Genomic DNA, 19948 nt, shown 5'->3' on the forward strand with positions numbered 1-19948 from the left:
CCTCGCTGTTCAGATCCAGCGGCCTCTCCCAGGAAACAGGATCTGAGTTCCCCCCAAAAGCCTGAATGTGTCCAGTGGGACCGCTGAACCTCGGCCACCCCATGCCTTTGATACATTTGGGTCCTTTGATACATGGCTCCTTTGGTACACGTGCCCTTTGGGTCCTGGCAAGGGTGCAGGAGAAAATCCCCTGCCTGGGCTTCTTCCATCCAGTCCACAGCAAACCACAAAGGCAGGGGCCATATCCTGTCGTGTGACTGCAGAGGTCCAGCCCAGCCAATCGCACATTAATTCAGGATGACGCCTTGTTACCTTCCAGCCTCTAAACTTTTGTGTGTTCTCAGAGGACACCTAAGATGGGAAGGGTTCCCTTTCGGACACCAGGAGCATCACCTTCCCATCCAGCTGGGGACCTCCCCCTCCTTCAATGGCAACAGGCTGCCCATCCCAGGGAGAAAACCCGTGGCAGCCAGCCAGGGTCTCCAGCGCTCCAACCGGCCCTGGCTGGGCTGTGGGCAGAGGCCTCCTACAGCCTGTGAGTGCCCAGAGCAAGAAGGAGACCCTGGACTGGTCTGTGGAGCAGGACCCTCTAGTTGCTCTGCTTCTACTCAACCAAGAGAGAGCAGAGGTGATAAACCCCCCATCTCCAGACTTGGGGGCAGCCCCCCAGCCAATCTCTCAGATTTCTTCTCCTCCGCAGCACGGCTGTCTCCAAACTCCCCCGACCACTGGAGACGAGGCAGGCCACAGGGCACTTATCAAGCTTCTTGCGTTTGTGAAGTTCCAACGTCCAAATATTTACATCCCTGCTGCAGGCCAAGGGGCAGAGGTCCTTTGGCACACTGCCCACAGTGAGGCTTTTAAGCGCCTCTCTTCCCCAGGAAGGAAATGGCGCGGATGGCTGACATGCTTCCCATGTGCAAGGAACGCCACGGCCGCAGCTCAGGCTGAAGCGGCAGAGACCCGAGGGGGTCACAGCAACAGCGCGGGATAAGCGTTTTGCAGAAAACTCACTCAGGCCAAATCAGGCCTCAGGAGGAATTTCTCCCTTTCCTGCATATTCCTCTGAAAACCCAGAGGCTTTAGCCCCGCCCCCCATTGGCTTCAGCTTCTTGATGCTGCCTGCCACTCAAGGTCCCCGTCCACGTTCCTCCTTGCAAAGAATGGCCGTTTCCATTTGCTTGTTGTCTTTTAATGTTGCTGCCTCAGTTAGCGGTCCTAATGATGCTCTGTCTTTTTTCCAGTCAAACTGGGATGGGGGTGGGGGTGAGCCGATCTGTGAGCCAAACCAGCCTCACTGACAAAGGCCCAAGGCTGTGAGTGGGAGCAAAGCATTTCCCCTGTCTCTTTGCCCCCACTGTCCAGAGGTTTCAAAAGCAGCCTTTCAAGGGCCCCTTCATGGAGTCGCTCCACAAACCCAGCAAACGGGTTTTGGGCACGCAGAGCCCTGTAAAGGAAAGGCTGGAGGGATCAATTTCAGGGGATGCCAGTGAGCAGTCACAGAAATATCTGCTGTGGGTGGCACAATCAGTGGGCAGCAGCCGTCCCCTCACCTGCCCAGTCCCAGGGTGGGACCAGAAATGTTTGCTATTAAGGCCCTGCAACAAAGGCGAGGCCTTTGGGTTTGAGGCAAGAAGCTCAGTGACGTTTGGGGTGCTGGTGCAGTTTGCCTGGCCTCTGGGTGCCGCTGGAAATGGGGCACACAGAAGTACGTTTCAAGCACAGCCACGCTGGTCCTTGTGCAGGCCGTTGCTCCAAGCAGGGATGCAGGCTTCGGTATAAGCAGAGCATGACACAGGCACAAATCCTTTTGCTTAGAAAAAGAGGAATCCCTCCGTGTCGCTTACAATTAAGATGAGATATAAAACAGAGGAGGACTGGAAGAAGTGCTGGGAAGCTGCGTCTTCATCTGGAGCGCACCACAGAGCAAGCTTTGAAGCCCCACATGGAATCTTGGCCACTCCCCCAATCGGAAAGGGCTCGAAGTATAAGGCAGGCCAAGATCGAGTTAACGCAGGCCACAGAAGTCCACATTACTATGTATGGGTGTGAAAGTTGGGTAATGAATACAGCTGGCAGGATCTGGGCTTTGCAGCCAAGTTTTTGTGCCATCACGGTGCCACATAGCATTAGATGCCTGATTGTTGTGGTTCTGCCTATAGACTAAGGTATGCTCCCTACAGTGTCTTGGTGGTTTCATTTTGTTTCAAAGTACAAATCATATGAATTCATGAGGATCCATGTTTTTATATTGCTGCAGCATCACAAAGTGTTGGATCCCCATTTTTTATCGCCTGTCCTGAAAAAGGAGGGAAACTGCCTTTTTTAGATGTCTTGGTCTTTCGCAGACCCAACCACCAATTGGGCCATACAGTATACAGAAAACCAACACACACAGACCTGTATTTGCATAAAAACTCCAATCATCATCCACAACAGAAAAGGGACATAATCAAAACTCTGACAGATCGTGCAAAACGAATTTGTGAACCTCATCTCCTCCCTGATGAAATCAACCATCTAGACTGGGCTCTGCAGGCTAATGGCTACTCCACTACAGAAATCAGAAGAGCTTTGAGGCCAAGAAAAACCCAGAGGACTGAGGAGAAACAGCCCACCACAGGAAAAATATTTCTACCATACATCAAGGGGATCACAGATCAAATAGGGAAACTGTTGAAAAAGCATTACCACCACAGACCATCTTTCACAAACCCACCAGGAAAATACAGCAGATGCTACGCTCAGCAAAGGACAAGAGAGACCCCCTCACTTCTGCAGGAGTATATCGCATACCCTGTAGCTGTGGAAAGGTCTACATAGGAACCACAAAACTCAGCATTCAGACCCGTATTAAGGAACACGAAAGACACTGTCGGCTTAACCATCCTGAAAAATCTGCATTTGCAGAACCTGTGTTAAACAAAACTGGACATAATATTTTATCTGAGTACACTGAAATTCTGGACAATTCAGGAGCTTACTATGTCAGACTGTACAGGGAGGCCATTGAAATTCACAAACACCAGGACAACTTCAATAAGAAAAAAGAGACGTTAAAAATTAGCAAGCCTGGCTCCCAGTACTTAAAAAATGGACTGATAACCCCACCCGCAATACAATGCACTCAACCACAGCTTTGCATAGCAAGTTCCACTCAAACACTTAATGATTGGTTCCCCACCCGGAGACATGGACAATATACCCCACTAAACTTTCCCTTCTCACTTAGACACAGTGTGAAACAGACTTTTCTCTGTGATACACCTCTGAAGATGCCAGCCACAGATGCAGGCGAAACGTTAGGAACAAAATCCACCAGACCACAGCCCAGAAAACCAACCAGAACCAGTTGAATCCGGCCGTGAAAGGCTTCGACAATACATTAGATCCTTGGATTGTTGCCCATTAAGCAGACTCTGGTGTATTACTCAGCAGCCTTTATTGTACACATAGATCAAGCTTGAAAAAGCCAGTTCTGGTGAACCTGACAACTTAGCCCCATATATTCCCCTTAGGTCCCCCCTCCCAAATTCCCTGAAAAAGCATCTGGTGCCTAGATTACAATTGTGCTCAGCACCAAGGTCAGCAGCCGATAACACTGGAGCCACCTGGTTACATGCGCACGACAAGATAACAATAATAACTCTTTGCCAGCATGTCAGGGGAGGCCTAACAAACGTAGCAAAGCCATAAAACTTAGTGTAACCCATGCCATTTTAGTATTTGTTTCAATCTTAGGGCCAGGACATAAGAGCTCAATGAGCATGTGCAGTTGGTAAGCTTGATCAGCTGAGGAAGGTGGGGCTCTTGCAGTTGGTAATAAGTAATTATTAACTGATCTGGCCTGCAACAGGAAAAGGAAGGCCTAGAACTCAGTTGAAGGAATTATTTTTTAACAGGCCCAAGTTGAAAAAAGACCTGCAGCAGCTACATCCCATGCAGAAGAACAAGTGCGATAAAGAAGCCCTGCTTTATTAATAGTTTGGACTTTCTTGCTGTTCTTTATTTATTGGGCACTGTTAGTAGTTGTGACTGAGTGCTTTTCTTAAAAGGCACTGAAGATTTTGTGTAATTGAATTGTGCTATACACACACACACACACACACACACGTTCACTATTATTTATCCCTAAACGATAGAAACTTGTTGGTTTAAATTAAAGGTTTGTTAATTTGTTCAAGCAATTTCATATTTGTTTGTCAAGCCACAGGGTGCTGTCATCATGTTAACTTTTAAATATTCCTAGGTTTCCAATGGAGATGTATGTAGCCAAGGATAAGTAGGTCACATTCGATCAAGAAAAGAATGCATAGATGGCAGCGGTTATGCATATTATCAACGCTGGCTATATGACAGCCATTCAAGCTTAAGTTATATTTAGACTACATATAGACAGGATCCTGACACTGGGCGACCCAGGCAAGATTCGAATCCCCACTGGTGCCACGGAAGCTTGCTGGGTGACCTTGGGCCAGCAAATCCACTCTCACCCTACCCTACTTCACAGGGTGTTTCTGGGAGTCAAGTCAAGTCAGCCATAAGACCAAGCCTGCTAAGGCATTTGCAATCTGAGATCAAGGAGGATCAAGATTGGTAGCCATAGATCAACTTCTCCTCCATAAATCTGTCCAAGTCCTTTTTAAAGCTATCCAGGTTAGTGGCCATCACCACCTCCTGTGGCAGCATATTCCAAACACCAATCACACGTTGCATGAAGAAATGTTTCCTTTTACTAGTCCTAATTCTTCCCCCCAGCATTTTCAATGTATGCCCCCTGGTTCTGGTATTGTGAGAAAGAGAGAAAAATGTCTCTCTGTCAACATTTTGTACCCCATGCATAATTTTATAGACTTCAATCATATCCTCCCTCAGACGTCTCCTCTCCAAACTAAAGAGTTCCAAACGCTGCAGCCTCTCCTCATAAGGAAGGTGCTCCAATCCAAAGCCTTTATTGGCATAAGACCCATGGAGGAGTTAACAATGCTGTAACCTGCTGGGGAGAAAAGCAGAATATAAATGGAATGAACATTCTCCCGCGGTTGAGAGGCCAGTCAGTAGCTATCCACCCTGACAACTACGAATGGAACCTCCACGGTCAAAGCGAGTGTATTTGCATCTCAGCCATGACTCTATAAGGCAGCTGTCCTGAGCCGGCAGGGCTTTTTTGTGCGTTTATAATTGCCTGGGCAACGACCCGCCACCCCCTTCTAGCTTATATTCAGGGTCTGAACCTCCATGATCAGAGGCCATGCACCTGCGCGACGGGCAGACAACAGAGGTCCTCTTCGCGAAGTTTCTCCCACCAAGGGACGCAGAGGGTTAAAAAGCCCCACCAGCGTGGTTGGCTGAGCTTGCAGCCAATGGAGAGCGCGTAACGTACTCAAACCGAAAGGGGGCGTGGCTTCTCTTGGAGGTGCGCCCGAGGGCTTCTGGGTAGTCGTTGCTACGGCGAAAAGCTGCCGGTTTGTGTACATCCGGGAACTTTGCATTCCCCTCTCGGCTTCCAGGTTCAGTTGCCCCTTTCTAAAATGGCGACCATCACCGAGCTGAAAGCAGGTAGGGCTGGGAAGGTGAGCCGGCGCGGGGTGGTGGTTGAGGTGTCGGACTAGATGTCTTCTCCTTTTAGGGATCCTGTGCTTGGAGAAGCTGCGGGGCAGGCAGACGTTCTCCTGGTGCAAGCTCTGAAGTGACACCTGCCTGATACCCGCCTGGCTCTGCTACCAATGGAGGCACTTAAAGGAGTGCTGTTGAGAAAATAACTACATCTACAGGACTTATAACTTGTGTAGGGGGAAGAACCCGTCTGAACTGAAATAAAAACAATAAATCTGCAGTAAAACCCCTGCATTGAGAATTTGGTAAAGAATTGGGGGGAGAACCTGAAATGCCGTTGCAAGCGTGGAATTAGTCATTATAGGATTATAGAGTCAGAAGAGACCTCTGAGACCATCCAGTCCAACCCCCTGCCAGACAGGAACACACAATCAAAGTACCCCGACAGAAGGCCATCCAGCCTCTGGTGAAAAACCTCCAAAGGAGACTCCACCACACTCCGAGGAAGTGTGTTCCACTGTCGAACAGCCCTGACTGTCAGGAAGTTTTTCCTAATGTTTAGGTGGAATCTCTTTTCCTTCACCTTGAACCCATTTCCATGTCCTAGTCTCTGGAGCAGCAGAAAACAAGCTTGCTCCCACACCAACATGGCATCCTTTCAAATATCTAAACATGGCTATCATGTCACCTCTTATCCTTCTCTTCACCAAACTAAACATACCCAGCTCCCTCAGCTGCTCCTCATAGGGCATGGAATCCAAACTTTTACCATTTTGATTGCCCTCCTCTGGACACGTTCCAGCTTGTCAACACCCTTCTTGAACTGTGGTGCCCAGAACTGGAAACATGATTTCAGATGAAGTTTGGCCAGTGCAGAATAGAGAGGTACGATTACGTCCCTGGATCTAGATCAGTGGTTCTCAACCTTCCTAATGCCGCTACCCTTTAATACAGTTCCTCATGTTGTGGTGACCCCCAACTATAAAATTATTTTTGTTGCTACTTCATAACTGTAATTTTCCAATGGTGTTAGGTGACCCCTGTGAAAGGGTCGTTCGACCCCCAAAGGGGTCGTGACCCACAGGTTGAGAACCACTGATCTAGACACTATACTATTAATGCAGTTCAGAATTGCATTGGCTTTCTTGGCTGCCGCATCACATGACTGACTCATGTTCAGTTTGTGGTCTACTAAGACTCCTAGATCCCATTCACATGTACCAGGTGTCAATCCAGGTGTCGCCTATATCTTGCCTTTCCTGCTGTTATAATTTTTTTCTGCCTAAGTGTAGTATCTTACATTTATCTGTGCTGAAATTCCTTTTGTTAGTTTTTACCCAGCTCTGTAATCTGTGCAGGTCAATGCTGATCCTGTCGTCTGGGGTATTAGGAGCTACCCCTCCTAATTTGATGTCATCCTGAAAAAATGGTTAGCATGCCCTCTATTTCATCATCCAAGACAGTCATTAATAAAAAATATTGAATAACACTGGGCCCAGGACAGAATCCTGTGGCACCCCACTAGTCACTTCCCTCCAGGATGAAGAGGAGCCATTGGGGAACACCCTTTGGGTTTGGTCAGTCAACCAGTTACAAATCCCTCTGACAGTGGCATTGTCTAGCCCACATTTTACTAGCTTACTTGCAAGAAGGTCATGGGGGACCTTGTCAGAGGCCTTACTGAAATCAAAGTATGCCACATCCACAGCTTTCCCTTCAACTACTAAGCTTGTTATTTTATCAAGGAAAGAGATAAGATTAGTCTGGCATGGCCTGTTTTTGAGAAACCCACGTTGACTTTTAGTGATTATGGCATTCGCATCTAAATGTTTACAGTCTGTCTGTTTAATGATCTGCTCCAGAAGTTTGATGACGGCAGAACAGAAGATGTGAGGGTATGGGGAGGGGAGGAGCTGATTCTCAGCTTCAAGTTTCCTTCATCCTGCCCCTTGTTCTTCTTGCTACTCCACTTTTAATCTTAAGGGGCACTTGTCTTAGTAGGCTACTGCAGAAAAAACACACAAGTCTCTTCACATCTTAAAGCAGGTGCCATAAACCTCTGGTTAATTATTTTCTTTCCTGTGTATTTATTAAATTCAGCAAATTGCCAAACCTTCATAAAATCACACTAAAAATGAGATTGTCCTGCCAGTGGGTAGTGATTCCCTCTCTCAATCAGGCCTATGTTCGCAAAGTCCTGCTGTTCTCTGCTCTGAAGCTGCTAACATTCAATCAGAACTCTAGGACCTTTGCAAATTCCTTTTTAAAAAAATAAAATGAACAATTTTCCCCAAACTGTCTTAGTGGATTAGCTCCCTGTCCTGTTGCTGTAACTATTTGTGCTTTCTTGGGAATGTCTTCGCAAAAGGTTTACAGTGCAGTCCATTCACTTCAGTGAGCATAGACTGGAGTAACTCTGCATAGGACTGCACTGCTCCTGTGGTTTCTGGAGTTGTTTGGGGATCCTCTCTCTCCCTCAAGTCTCCAGAAGTGAATACTAAGAATCGGAAGAAGGTGTACCTAAACAACGAGGTGCTTCGCAGTCCGTGGACTGATATTTTGTACCATGTAATTGTGGAGGTAGATGCTAAGGGAGAGGACAGTTTGGGTAGCATATTTTTAGCCAAGAGAACAAACTTCTTCCTGGTCTTTCACTTAATAGGAGACAGGTGCTTACATAGTAAATGTATGTGGCAGACCGATTTGAGTTCTGTAACACCTTAGAGACCCAACAAGGTGTGACTTTTCAGGAGATAAAGCTCCCTTTGGCAGATACTTCGAAGTTCGACGACTCATACCCTGAAAATCTTGTTGGTCTCTAAGGTGTTACTGGACTTAAACCTGGCTCTGAGTTAGACCAGCACGGCTACCCTCTGCAGCTAACTTGATCTCTACCCATGTCCTGCTTTTGTCTATGGAATGTTACAGTTAACATTTGGAAGTTAAAGTCAAACCTCTTTTATATGGTGCTGATGCAGAATCAGATGAACCAAATCCTCAAGCTCGTTGCTCATGCCAAATCCTCAACCAGTAAGCTCCACTCCCTGGGTCAGGCCATGGTGATTGCCCCCATGCTGGGTAGGACCCTCCCATTTTTCCAGGGCCGTCCCTTGCAGCAGGCTGACGAGCTCCATAGGTCAGGGTTTTGGACCTTAAGCCAATAAACAGACTCTGGATTCTTGATCAATAATGTTTATTGAAAGGCAGCCAGTACCTAGCTTGAGAAAGCCAGTTCTGCTCAACTCAATCCTAGCCCAGCTCTCCCTCCCAGTTTCCCAGAGAAAGTATGAAAATAGTTGTTTGAGACTTAGGTGCTTCCAAGGCTGCGACAGGGGATAGATATAGCCACCTGCCTTGCCTCCCCTTCCTCCCCTTCTTCCCCCTCCTCCCCCCAAGCTAACAGGCACATCCTGTTTCCCTGAGTCAAAGCAATAAAGTAGGAAAGGAAGAGAGGAAGGCCCTTTACATATCAATCAGTGTGTTCATCATTCAAGATACGTGAAAGTTGCAATCAGGTTACATAGGCCAGGCTCTACTCCTAACCTGGGCTGAGGAGGGAGGGGGCACCCGAGAATGATGTGAATGGGCGGCTTCAGTTCTCAGAAGCCCAGCTGTGGCTAGAAGTGTCAACCTTGCAGGCCGGATGAGTGGGAGGCACCTGTGCCCTCAAGGAGAAAGAGCTTGCCTGTGATACTGCTCAACTGAGCATTCTGGGAGGGTTTTAACGGACATTTGCTCCTATTGCCCAATTGGCTCAGGGGAAAGCTTTATCGGTGCCTTGGTCCAGGAGCCATAAGAACATAAGAACAAGCCAGCTGGATCAGACCAGAATCCATCTAGTCCAGCTCTCTGCTACTCGCAGTGGCCCACCAGGTGCCTTTGGGAGCTCACATGCAGGATGTGAAAGCAATGGCCTTCTGTGGCTGTTGCTCCCGAGCACCTGGTCTGTTAAGGCATTTGCAATCTCAGATCAAAGAGGATCAAGATTGATAGCCATAGATCGACTTCTCCTCCATCAATCTGTCCAAGCCCCTTTTAAAGCTATCCAGGTTAGTGGCCATCACCACCTCCTGTGGCAGCATATTCCAAACACCAATCACACATTGCGTGAAGAAGTGTTTCCATTTATTAGCCCTAATTCTTCCCCCCAGCATTTTCAATGTTGAACTCTAGATCAGCAGCTCACCTTTACTTGCCTGACAGTATCTGCAGTTAGGTTTCTCATAACAGAAGGCTGCCTGGTTCTGTGTTCCTAGTTTTAAAAGATACACTGGAGAAAAGAGGGGCTCTGGGGCAAATAAAAGCAAGGATCCGAGCGGAGGTGTTCAACGCGCTGGATGACCAAACTGAACCCCGGCCACCATTGTCCCATGAAAATCTTCTTATCAACGAACTGATCCGTGAATACTTGGAATTCAACAAGTACAAGTATGCGGCGTCTGTTCTAACGGCAGGTAAAGAGCATGTCCCTCACAGCGTTTCTCGAGTATTTTGGCTATTTGGTTAACAGAACCAGTATTTGAGAAGCAGAAACCTACAAGTCTATCCGCAGAAGTTGTTCTTTCAGAGATACCTAGAGTGAGTGATGTTTGTAAGGTCCAGGTGATAGATAGCAGTGAAGCTTCTGTTTGGCATGCAGAAGGTCCCCTGTTCAGTCTCCAGCTGGAAGAACCAGGCTACAGGAGGTGTGAAAGACTCCCACCTGAGATTCCGGAGGGCACCTGTCAGTCTGGGAATGCTGACCTCGATGCACTGTTCTGTTCCCCAAGCAAACTAAAATCAGGTGCCTTGCACTTGGCCAGAACAAAGCGCAAGACCCGCAGACAAATATGTCACAGTTCAAAAATGGTTTAATAATATTGAAAGTTTAGGGCTCTGACTCCTCCCATGAAGTCGAACTAAATAAAGAATACTTGCAAAGCTGGAAATGTTTGGAGATGGTTTGAAGAATTTGCAGACACCAGCTCTTTCCTTAACGGCTTCTAAGGAAGTCTGTGCTGCTTGCTGCTTCTTCTGAGTTCTCCACGGTGTCCTCTAACTGGACTCTGTTTCCTTGCAACTCTCTATCATGGATCTTTTACACCTTAAACGTCTGAGATGTTGCTGTCTCCAGCCTTCCTCAGACACCTGAACTAAACAGACTATAAAACAGGAACTGCTAACTAATAAGAATGCTATAGTGCTTTGCCTCTAGAGGGCTTCTTAAAGGGACAGGGCCTAACTAAAGTTTCCTTCCACAGAATACTGTACAAAGCAACAAAACCCATTCTAACTTAAGGGTACAACTGAGGTTTAAATAAGGAAAATAGTGAGGGCATGACATTCACTAAGGGACCTGCAAGTGTCCGTATGAATTCATAAGCCAGGGAAGGGCATTGTGTGCGTCCTTCCATGGTTATGAGTAACAGTGACAAAATGGAATCTCCATGTTCAAGGGCTGTAATCCTCTGAATACCCATACAACAACAGAAGGAAGTATTCCCTCCATTCTCTCCTTTCTAAGGCATCTGGTTGGTCGCTGTGTGAAACAGGGTGCCGGACTAAATGGGCCCTTATGCATCAGTGGCGTAGGAGGTTAAGAGCTCATGTATCTAATCTGGAGGAACCGGGTTTGATTCCCAGCTCTGCCGCCTGAGATTAGCCTGTGCACTCCCACACACGCCAGCTGGGTGACCTTGGGCTAGTCACAGCTTCTCAGAGCTCTCTCAGCCCCACCTACCTCACAGGGTGTTTGTTGTGAGGGGGAAAGGGCAAGGAGTCTCCTGCAGGAGAGAAAGGGGGGATATAAATCCAAACTCTTCTTCTTCTTCTTTGGTCTGTCAGGTTGGTTACTCATCTGCAAACGCCCTGAAATCAACTGTGACCTGTGCTTCATTTTCAGAATCTGGCCAGCCAGAAGTTCCCTTGGACAGAGACTTTCTGGTGAAGGAACTAAATGTCGTTGAAGATCCAAAAAGCAGATCGGTGTAAGATGATGCACTTTATGTTGTACTTCTTGACTTTTTACTTTATTTAATTCGTTTCTACCCTCAACGGGGTCCCAAAGCAGCTTACAACCTCCTCCTCCATTTTCTCTACACAACAACCCTGTGAGGTAAGGCTGAGAATATGTGACGATCCTGAAGTCACCCAGCAGCTTTTGTGGCAGAGTGGGGATCCGAACCTGGGCCTCCCAGATCCCAGCTCTGTAACCACTACACCCCCTGGCTGTCCTTGTGAGCACCCTCTTGATTTCTAACGCTCCCCCCAGCATTCAGCCCCGCATCATGAAAGCCTGCAGCGTTGACGTGCGGGGTTGGCAAGCCTTGCCGTGGCTCGTGCCCGAGAGGGCTTTGGAAGCGGAAGATATTTCTGTCAGAAGACGATGTAAACAGCTCACGCTGCTCCAGTCACAGTTTGTGTTACCAGCCTGGAGAGGTTTAAATTTGGAGACATTTTTTGATGTAGTGTTTGGTTTGAAGCTCTTTGGTACGCAGCTAATGGCCTTCCCTGAGTGCACTTTCTTGGGCTTGGGGGGGGGGGCCTGTTGTTAAGTGAACCTGCTCAAAATCGCTCTTGCACCTAATGTCCCCTGCTGCTGAAGAATTCTTTCTCTCATAACAGGCCGCTTTTGTATGGGATTTTGGCCCAGCTGTTGGCTGCTGATAAAGAAGAAAAGGGCCAGCAGACTTTCCCTGGATCGTTGCCCTTGCAGGTGGCAAAGTGGAACTTTGGCATGGCAGCGCACCAGAGGAGGCAAATGGGTACAGCACGTAATTGTGTGTGTGTGTGTGTGTGTTTCATTTAGATGAGCAAAATGGTAAAAGGTCTGGAATCCATGCCCTACCAGGAGAGACTCAGGTGTGTTTAGTCTGGAGAAGAAAAGCCTAAGGGGTGACATGATAGCCATGTTGAAATATTTGGAGGGATGTCAGGTGGGAGAGGGAGCAAGCTTGTTTTCTGCTGCTCCAGAGACCGGGACAAGGAGTCATGGATTCAAGGTGCAGGAAAAGAGATTTCATCTAAACATTAGGAAGAACTCCCTGACTGTTCGGGCTGTTTGGCGCTCCCCCGGAGCATGGTGGAGTCTCCTTCTTCGGAGGTTTTTAACCAGACGGCCATCTGTCAGGAGTGATTTGATTGTGTGTTCCTGCCTGGTAGGGGGTTGGACTGGATGGCCCTTGGGGTCTCTTCCAGCTGTATCATTCTAAAGAAAGAGACTGGCAAAGAAATCTGGAACATAGACATTCTTGTTCCAACTCCTTTCCCTTCCTCTCCCCACAACAGACACCTTGTGAGGTAGGTGGGGCTGAGAGAGTCCTGAGAGAACTGTGACTAGACCAAAGTCACCCAGCAGTAATGTAGGAGTGTGGAAGCATATCTGGTTCACCAGATAAGCCTCTGCCACTCAGGTGGAGAAGTGGGGAATCACCCAGTTCTCCAAATTAGAATCCACCTGCTCTTAACCACTATACCACGCTGGCTCTCAAAGAAGCAAATAAATACATAGTGCAAGGGGACCCCCTGGGGGGATTTCAGCCAAGGACTTTTTGGTAGCAGTGGAGGGAAGCGTCACAGGCTGCTGTCCTGTGACATTCCAGATCAGCACAACCCTGTGAGATTTCAGTCAAAAGGTTGTTTTGAATGGTCCATTCAGGAGCCATCTCATCTGTCTGCCTTCTGCTCTGTTTGGCTGTCTGCGTTCCAACGAGCGATGCTCAGCAGCTCCCAACAGAGATATGCACCCTCCATCCTTATTTATTCCCAGATGCTGTTCCGGAGCCAGCCAGCAGCAGGCTGGAAGACCCATCAGTTTTCCAGGGCATGCTGAGATGAAATCACACTCTGTCGCTTCCTCGTCCATGCTAGTTACCTGACCCAACACTTCTTAATGTGTGAAGGGCCTTGGACGTGTGAAGGGCCTTGGACCTCCATATGGGTAAGGACCAGAGAAACTGCTGATTTCTCATAAACGTTGCCTGGGGCTATGCAGGGGCAGCCCAAGAGTCGCCTGGGGGAGTGCCAAGGACTTCTTCAGGAGGTGAAATGAGGCAGACATTAACATGCAGACGCAAGAACTTGAGAGATTCGTCACTCCGGTGTTACTGCGGTTCAGCTGGGTTTCGGTTTCTGGTTTTGCATTTGTGAAAATACAGTTTTTGAATAAAAGCTCATTCATTTTTAATTCTGACTCGGAAGAGCGTCCAATGATTTAACCATTATTGGGTGGAATCGTGAGGCCGACTGAAGCGGAACAGGTGGAAAATTAATCAGCAAAACAAGAATTCTATTTCAGGCTGTTGGGTCCGCCCTGGGGCAGCCTGAGGCGTATGTATCCCAGCGGTGGACGGACCACAGTGGCAAGCCACAACTGGGGTTTACTTTGGAAGATTTAGTACTAAGGGCAGGCTGCCCAGGCATGAAAGTAGAGGAAGCCATCAGTAGAGTAGATTACATGTAAGATCTGTGTATACACTAGAAATACAGATTGCTGTTCTTGTGACGTCACTGAATTGTTCATAAGCACTTGGAGTGCTCTGCGGGAGAGAGCCTCAGACTAGACCAGTATCTGCAGTGGACAGTCTTTGGGCTAGGGCAGGGGTAGGGAACCTGCAGCTCTCCAGATGTTCAGGAACTACAATTCCCATCAGCCTCTGTCAGCATGGCCAATTGGCCATGCTGGTAGGGGCTGATGGGAATTGTAGTTCCTGAACATCTGGAGAGCCGCAGGTTCCCTACCCCTGGGCTAGGGTGTTGTGGGTTGTCCGGGTTGTATGGCCGTGTTCCAGTAGCATTTTCTCCTCTGAAGATTCCAGCCACAGATGCAGGAAAAATGTCAGGAGCAAATGCTACGGGAACACGGCCATACAACCTGGAAAACCCACAACACCCTAGTGATTCCAGCCATGAAAGCCTTCAACAATCTTTAGGGTGGGTGCTGTGTGGTTTCTGGGCTGTATGGCCATGTTCTAGCAGCATTCTCTCCTGACGTTTCGCCTGCATCTGTTGCTGGCACGGTTATCATGGAAACAGACCAATACAAAGAAAAAATCAGACAACTTTTGGACCCCACAACATAGAAGAAGTTAAAACAGGACCCAACCAACAAAATCACCAGGAAAACCAACACCTTGATTAAAAACTCCTCAATTGATCCAATCATTCGCCAACGTCTCTGCAAATCTGAAGCTCACCCTCCTAGAAGATGCCAGCCACAGATGCAGGCAAAACGTCAGGAGAGAATGCTGCTAGAACACAGCCATACAGCCTGGAAACCACACAGCACCCAAGTGATTCCGGCCGTGAAAGCCTTCAACAAATCTTTAGAGTGCTGCTCAGGTCCTGCCCAGCACTGTGGAGCTGCCTGTGCCATCATTTGGAACTCTTCTTCTGGGCAAACAAAGGGCACTTGTGGAAGGTCAGAGCAAGATTCGAGTCCAGTAGCAACATCGAGCCCAACGGGATTTCCAGGGATGAGAGTTGGAGAATCAAAGCTCCTTTTGCCTGGATCTCCCTGTCTGATTGAAGGGGGGAATCGGCTGGCCTGTTGACCTCAGCGGTCAGCAGAAGCGAAAGCTGGCTGAGACCCTCAGTGGCCGCACGTGCTTCTCCCTCAGCTGCCTGAAGTTGTCTTATGCTCACATGCTGTGGTTTTGCTGCACCAATGCAACTGCAGGTGAGGTGGCGTCTCTCTGGCACAAAGCACACCCAGTTTGCTTTTTTTTTTTTGGCATTGAAAATGTCCACACATGTTGTCTTTCTTGAGGCAACAAGCGTGCGATCCAGTGCATGTTTACTCCAAAGTAAATGCTGATTGGTTCAGTGGCGCTTACTTCCAGGCATGTAGGAGTGCAGCCCCGAGTCATCGTTTGCTCACATAACTAGGAGATGCCCACCGTCTAGAGAGCCAGCGTGGTGTAGTGGTTAAGAGCAGGTGGATTCTAATCTGGAGAATCGGGTTTGATTCCCCGCTCTGCCACTTGAGCTGTGGAGGCTTATCTGGGGAACTAGATTAGCTTGTGCACTCCAACACATGCCACTTGGTGACCTAGTCACAGCTCTTCAGAGCTCTCTTAGCCCCACCCACCTAACAGGGTGTTGTGGGAGGGAAAGATTGGAAGCCCCTTTGAGTCTCCAAACTCTTCTTCTTCTCCAGTGGGTGTGAAGGGGGGGGGGGCTGATTTCCTTCCAGCTGTTGTTTGTCAGCCAGCGGCCGGCCTGGCTGCCTGCTTGCTGAGTACAGCTTGCAACCAGTCTCACCTTCCTGATTGTGGGAGGCCCTCGTGGGCCCCCTTAATTTGGAAGAGAAACAGTGTCCAAACTCAGCATTTTCACACATGCTGCATTCTGGGGTACCTCGTGCAGAGCGCGAATGCATGTGCCTTTGAGGCCCCGGTCTCTGGCCAGTTTTGTTGGTTCTGGCAAATGTTTACTCCAAGGTAAACCCCCTGCCTTCGAATGTTTATTTATTCATAGCCCACTTTTCTCTCCAACAGGGCATCATTCTCTGAGCAACCATCCTGTGAGATAGATTAGGCTGACCGTGTCTGATTAGCTCAAGATTGCCCTGTCAGCTTCTGTGGCAGAGTGGAAGATTTGAACCTGGGTCTTCCAGATCCTCGGCCAGCGCTCTAACCACTTTGCCACACTGGTTAGTTAGTGTTGGCTGCCTCATGTGGTAGCTGTGAGGCTATTCACAATTACAACAGCTGAGAAAACAGCACTCATAGCAAATGCCCCATCCACAGATTTTGTAAATAAGTCATTACATGTATAGGGTGCTGTGTGGTTTCCGGGCTGTATGGCTGTGTTCTAGCAGCATTGTCTCCTGATGTTTCGCCTGCATCTGTGGCTGGCATCTTCAGAAGATCAGATCCTCTGAAGATGCCAGCCACAGATGCAGGCGAAACGTCAGGAGAGAATGCTGCTAGAACACGGCCATACAGCCCGGAAACCACACAGCACCCCAGTGATTCCGGCCGTGAAAGCCTTCGACAATACATTACATGTATGTTTAAAATTGATGGGCCTCGTGGGGGCAGAAAGGCTGGGTGCAACTCTTGTAAACAAAATGAGAAATACTGTTTGCCGCAGTAGCTGCTGGGGTCGTGCCTGCAAGCTCTCCGGTCCTGAGGCTCAGATTTCTGCGAACAAGAGATGCTGTTGTGAAAATGAAGGGAAGGGCACTCTGCATGTGCTCAGAAAGGAAGGCAGCTTGCCTCTGGAAAGGGAAAAGGTCTACCCTATTGGCAAAATGGGAGGTTATTTTAGATGTCTACTTTTATGTTTTTTATCCCAGCCTTCCTTCATGGAGGACCAGCATACATAATTCCCCCCCCCCTTCCCTGTTTTGTCTTCTCAACGAACCTGTAAGGTAGATTCAGCTGAGTTGAGATAACTGGCCCAGGGTCTTCCTGGGTGAGGCTTTGAACTGGACTCTCCGGGGCCCTAGTCTGATGCCGGCCACTGCGCTGCCCTGCTTCTCCAGGGCCCAGTTCCAATCAAGCAATGTCTTCCTTGCACCTTTCAGCTGTCAGGCTGCTGCCTCGTGAAGGGGGCTGAAAAGGGGGTCCCGCTCCGGCAACTTCATGGAGCTCCTGAAGCCCCCTCGACTTAATTTGGCCTGCCTCCATTCTGGGTTCAAAGGCAGCAATCCAGTTTGCTCCCAGGGTCGTGAGGCTGAGCGAGGCCTGGATCGGGGCCTCTGCATTCTTTGCCCCAGTGTTCTGTCTGACTCTGGATACCCTTGGTGCCCCCCCCCCCGCCCCCACTTGCTTCTGTGGAAGGCGTCGCTGTCCTGCCAGCAGTCTCTGTGTATGAATGTGAATGCAAAGCGGAAGGAATTTCCACTCCTTTTTAAGCTCTTGTCTCTGAAAGGTAGAGGTATTTATGCAATGGTTTTATAGCTCTGCAGAGGAAGGAAAGAAGACGGGGTGGGGGTGGGATAGGGGGGCTGGGAGGTTTCCTTAGGACATGAATTATCTGGGACTTTGGCAGCCCCGCTCTCCAACTTTGCACAGATTTTTGGCTTGCATAGGATCCTTTGGGGTGCTTGCCCCTCTCAGGAGCGGCCACCCCGTCCTTCCCCTCTTTGCTGGGTCCCCTTCTCAGCATGTGACCCAAAAAGAGGGATGCGGGGGGGGGGGGGCTCCACAGTCCTTCCATTCCATACTTCACTACAGCTGGGCTACAGCAGCAGCATACGTAGCCTGCCAATGACACAATGCCAGAATTCCAAGCACTCTGTGGACGTTGTCCTGGGAAGCCTTGCGACACCCCTGTGAGGCAGGCCAGCACAGTGGTCCAAGCAAGGCAGCTATGCAAGCCAGCAAATTGCAGCGGCAAGGCTGAGCTTGTGCAGCCTCTCCTGCCTCTCCACCTTCATGCCAGGTCTGACCCACAAGCTTCCTGGCTCTTTGTGAGTGTGTGGGTCAGCCCCGGGCCTCTCCTGTTGAAGCACAGGTATCAGCTGTGTGGGCTGGGGAGACTCCACGGCGGCCCTTTCATGCATGCCTAGAAGGACTTGTGTAAAAAATAAAATAATAATTGCCCCCTGTATCAAGGGATGCTGTGCAATATCCGCGTGGCCCAGGTCTTCTGGCAGTAGAGAATAATGCTGCAGGGATCAGAGCCACTGCCCCTAAATAGTGCGTGTGGACTCCACCATGTGCGAGCCACACGTCAGGCAAGTGCCGGGCGAGTGCTGTGGTGGGGATAGAGCTGCACAGTTTTGGGCTCCCTCGGCAAGAACAGGCCCTGTGGCCAGTTGAAGGTTTGCCCGTGCTGCCTTTCTTTCTGTGGCTGTCTTTGTGCTCCCGCAGTGACCCCCCCCGGCCCCAAGCAAAGGCAGGCCCCGCTCCAGCCCGTGTTAGCCTCCTTATTTGGAAAGGCTGCTGCGCGGGTAAGTGCTAAGTTGCCTCAGGAGGATAACCGGATGGGAATTCCTGCAGGCTCCGTGCTTTCCCTTTTTGGGATGTCTCAGCAATAGCAGCCCAGAAAAGGGACATGCCAAGGGTGGATTGGATGGGGGGGGGGGGGGAGTTAGTCGAAAGTTTTTTGGGGAGTTGATGAGGACCAGATTCCTCCCTCCCCCGCAGTGGCTGCAAACCCCTCGCTCTTCCCCCTTGCCAGCCCCCCTGCCTGTTCCTTCCCCCGCTCCCCGCTTTGCTGTGCCACAGGCCATTGAGCAGTTATCTGTTCCCATTTATGGACAGAGGGAAGTATTTTTAATATATATATATTATTTACAACCCTCTCTCAGGAGCTGGGCTGAAACGGAAGCAAAGTCCTCCTTTCCAAGAGCTGGGAAAAAGCAGTCCCTAGACTCCCTGGGGATGCAAACGGCTTAAAACAGCCACAAAAGCTGCATAAACCCCACTGGGGGGGGGGGGGACAGGAGATCAGGTGAGCCCCCTCCATCTAGGGTGCCTGGGGAATGCTTGCCCCCTCCCTCCCCCAAAGCTGGACCCTCTCATGGCCCTGGACGTGACAAAGTTTGTTTCTGAGTTTCCCATCCCGAGACTGGTGACATATAAGCCAGTTTTATTGCAGAGAGGAAACGGCTCTTCCTGATCCGACCTCCTCCTTTTTCTGCCTGAGAGGGCAAGAAGGGGTTAAGAAGGGCTTTGTTGCTTGTTTGGGCCAGGAAAGCTCAATTTCTTGGAAGTTATTTAAAAGGGAGAGGGAGAGAGAGAGAGAGACTGATGACTGTCAAGCCGTCCCATTAAGAAGTGCATCCTTTTCTCCAGTGTGGCTTTGAATTCCCAGCTTCCCAGTCGTGGGTGTGGGGTGCTCCCCCTGTATTCTCTGGGTGTTCCAGCAGGGGGCAGTCTCCAGGGTCCCTCCCCATTGACTTCTCCTCCTCTATATAGGGGGTTGCAGATGCAGCGTGGGCTTGGACTGCCCCAGCCGTCAGCTGTTCAGGTTGAGGACTCTCCAACATACCCTCTGCCTTCCTCCCTGGAGCTCTGTAAGTACTCTTTGACTAGTGGAGGAGTTTGCCAGACGCTGCGTGTTCCGGGCCGCTCGCCTCGCTGCTCCTCAGCCAACCTGAACTAATTGCCTTTTTCATAAAAACCATCAAGGCATTATTTTACCCCAGGATGATGGGGGGGCACAAATTGCCTTCTTCCTTTAATGCGATGGCAGGTGTTGAGTTTCTGTCAGAAAATGTTGTGTCTGCTTTTGGAGAAAATTCAATGGGGCTATATGTGCAATTGGCGAGGGCAATAGATTCTTTAATGATTTTGTATTTATTGCTACCCCAAAGTGTATAGAGAAACAGAGGGAGCCTGCATAAGGCTTGTGTATTTGCAAGGTATGATTGTAAGACTTGACAGCGGTTACAGGTGGGTCTCGGAAACAAGGGGTGATTTTTTTTTACCATTCTGATGCATATCAATGCCAATCAGTC

The 19948-nt window shown here is 49.2% G+C and overlaps 2 protein-coding genes across 5 annotated transcripts in view; both read left to right on the forward strand.

The window, feature by feature from the left end:
- The first annotated feature begins 5427 nt into the window (after positions 1–5427).
- On the forward strand, positions 5428–13720 carry CEP20 (centrosomal protein 20). Of its 3 annotated transcripts, XM_048492392.1 has the most exons (5): positions 5428–5559; positions 9813–10010; positions 11438–11522; positions 12160–12299; positions 13304–13720. In XM_048492392.1, the coding sequence occupies exons 1-5, from the start codon at positions 5532–5534 to the stop codon at positions 13369–13371; spliced, it is 519 nt and encodes a 172-aa protein (XP_048348349.1). In that variant the 5' UTR covers positions 5428–5531; the 3' UTR covers positions 13372–13720. The 3 variants fall into 3 exon arrangements, with proteins under 3 accessions (XP_048348349.1, XP_048348350.1, XP_048348351.1); XM_048492393.1 differs by lacking the exon at positions 9813–10010; XM_048492394.1 differs by lacking the exons at positions 12160–12299; positions 13304–13720 and having other exon boundaries at positions 11438–11526.
- Positions 13721–19411: 5691 nt separating this feature from the next.
- MYH11 (myosin heavy chain 11) overlaps positions 19412–19948 on the forward strand; it is a 93323-nt gene continuing 92786 nt past the window's right edge. For both annotated transcript variants that reach the window (XM_048493654.1, XM_048493655.1), the window contains exon 1: positions 19412–19504. The gene's annotated coding sequence lies outside the window, so the exon portion shown is untranslated. The remainder of the gene's footprint in view (positions 19505–19948) is intronic.

The sequence above is a fragment of the Sphaerodactylus townsendi genome, linkage group LG04, assembly GCF_021028975.2.
Source record: "Sphaerodactylus townsendi isolate TG3544 linkage group LG04, MPM_Stown_v2.3, whole genome shotgun sequence".
Lineage (NCBI taxonomy): Eukaryota > Metazoa > Chordata > Lepidosauria > Squamata > Sphaerodactylidae > Sphaerodactylus > Sphaerodactylus townsendi.

What these genes read in the sequence shown, in the direction of transcription:
- CEP20 (XM_048492392.1), top strand. Translation starts at nt 5,532, where the DNA reads ATGGCGACCATCACCGAGCTGAAAGCAG. An exon ending in GATCCAAAAAGCAGATCGGT is followed by an intron (nt 11,523 to 12,159) that starts GTAAGATGATGC and finishes CTCTCATAACAG; the next exon opens with GCCGCTTTTGTATGGGATTT. An exon ending in GCACCAGAGGAGGCAAATGG is followed by an intron (nt 12,300 to 13,303) that starts GTACAGCACGTA and finishes ATTTATTCCCAG; the next exon opens with ATGCTGTTCCGGAGCCAGCC.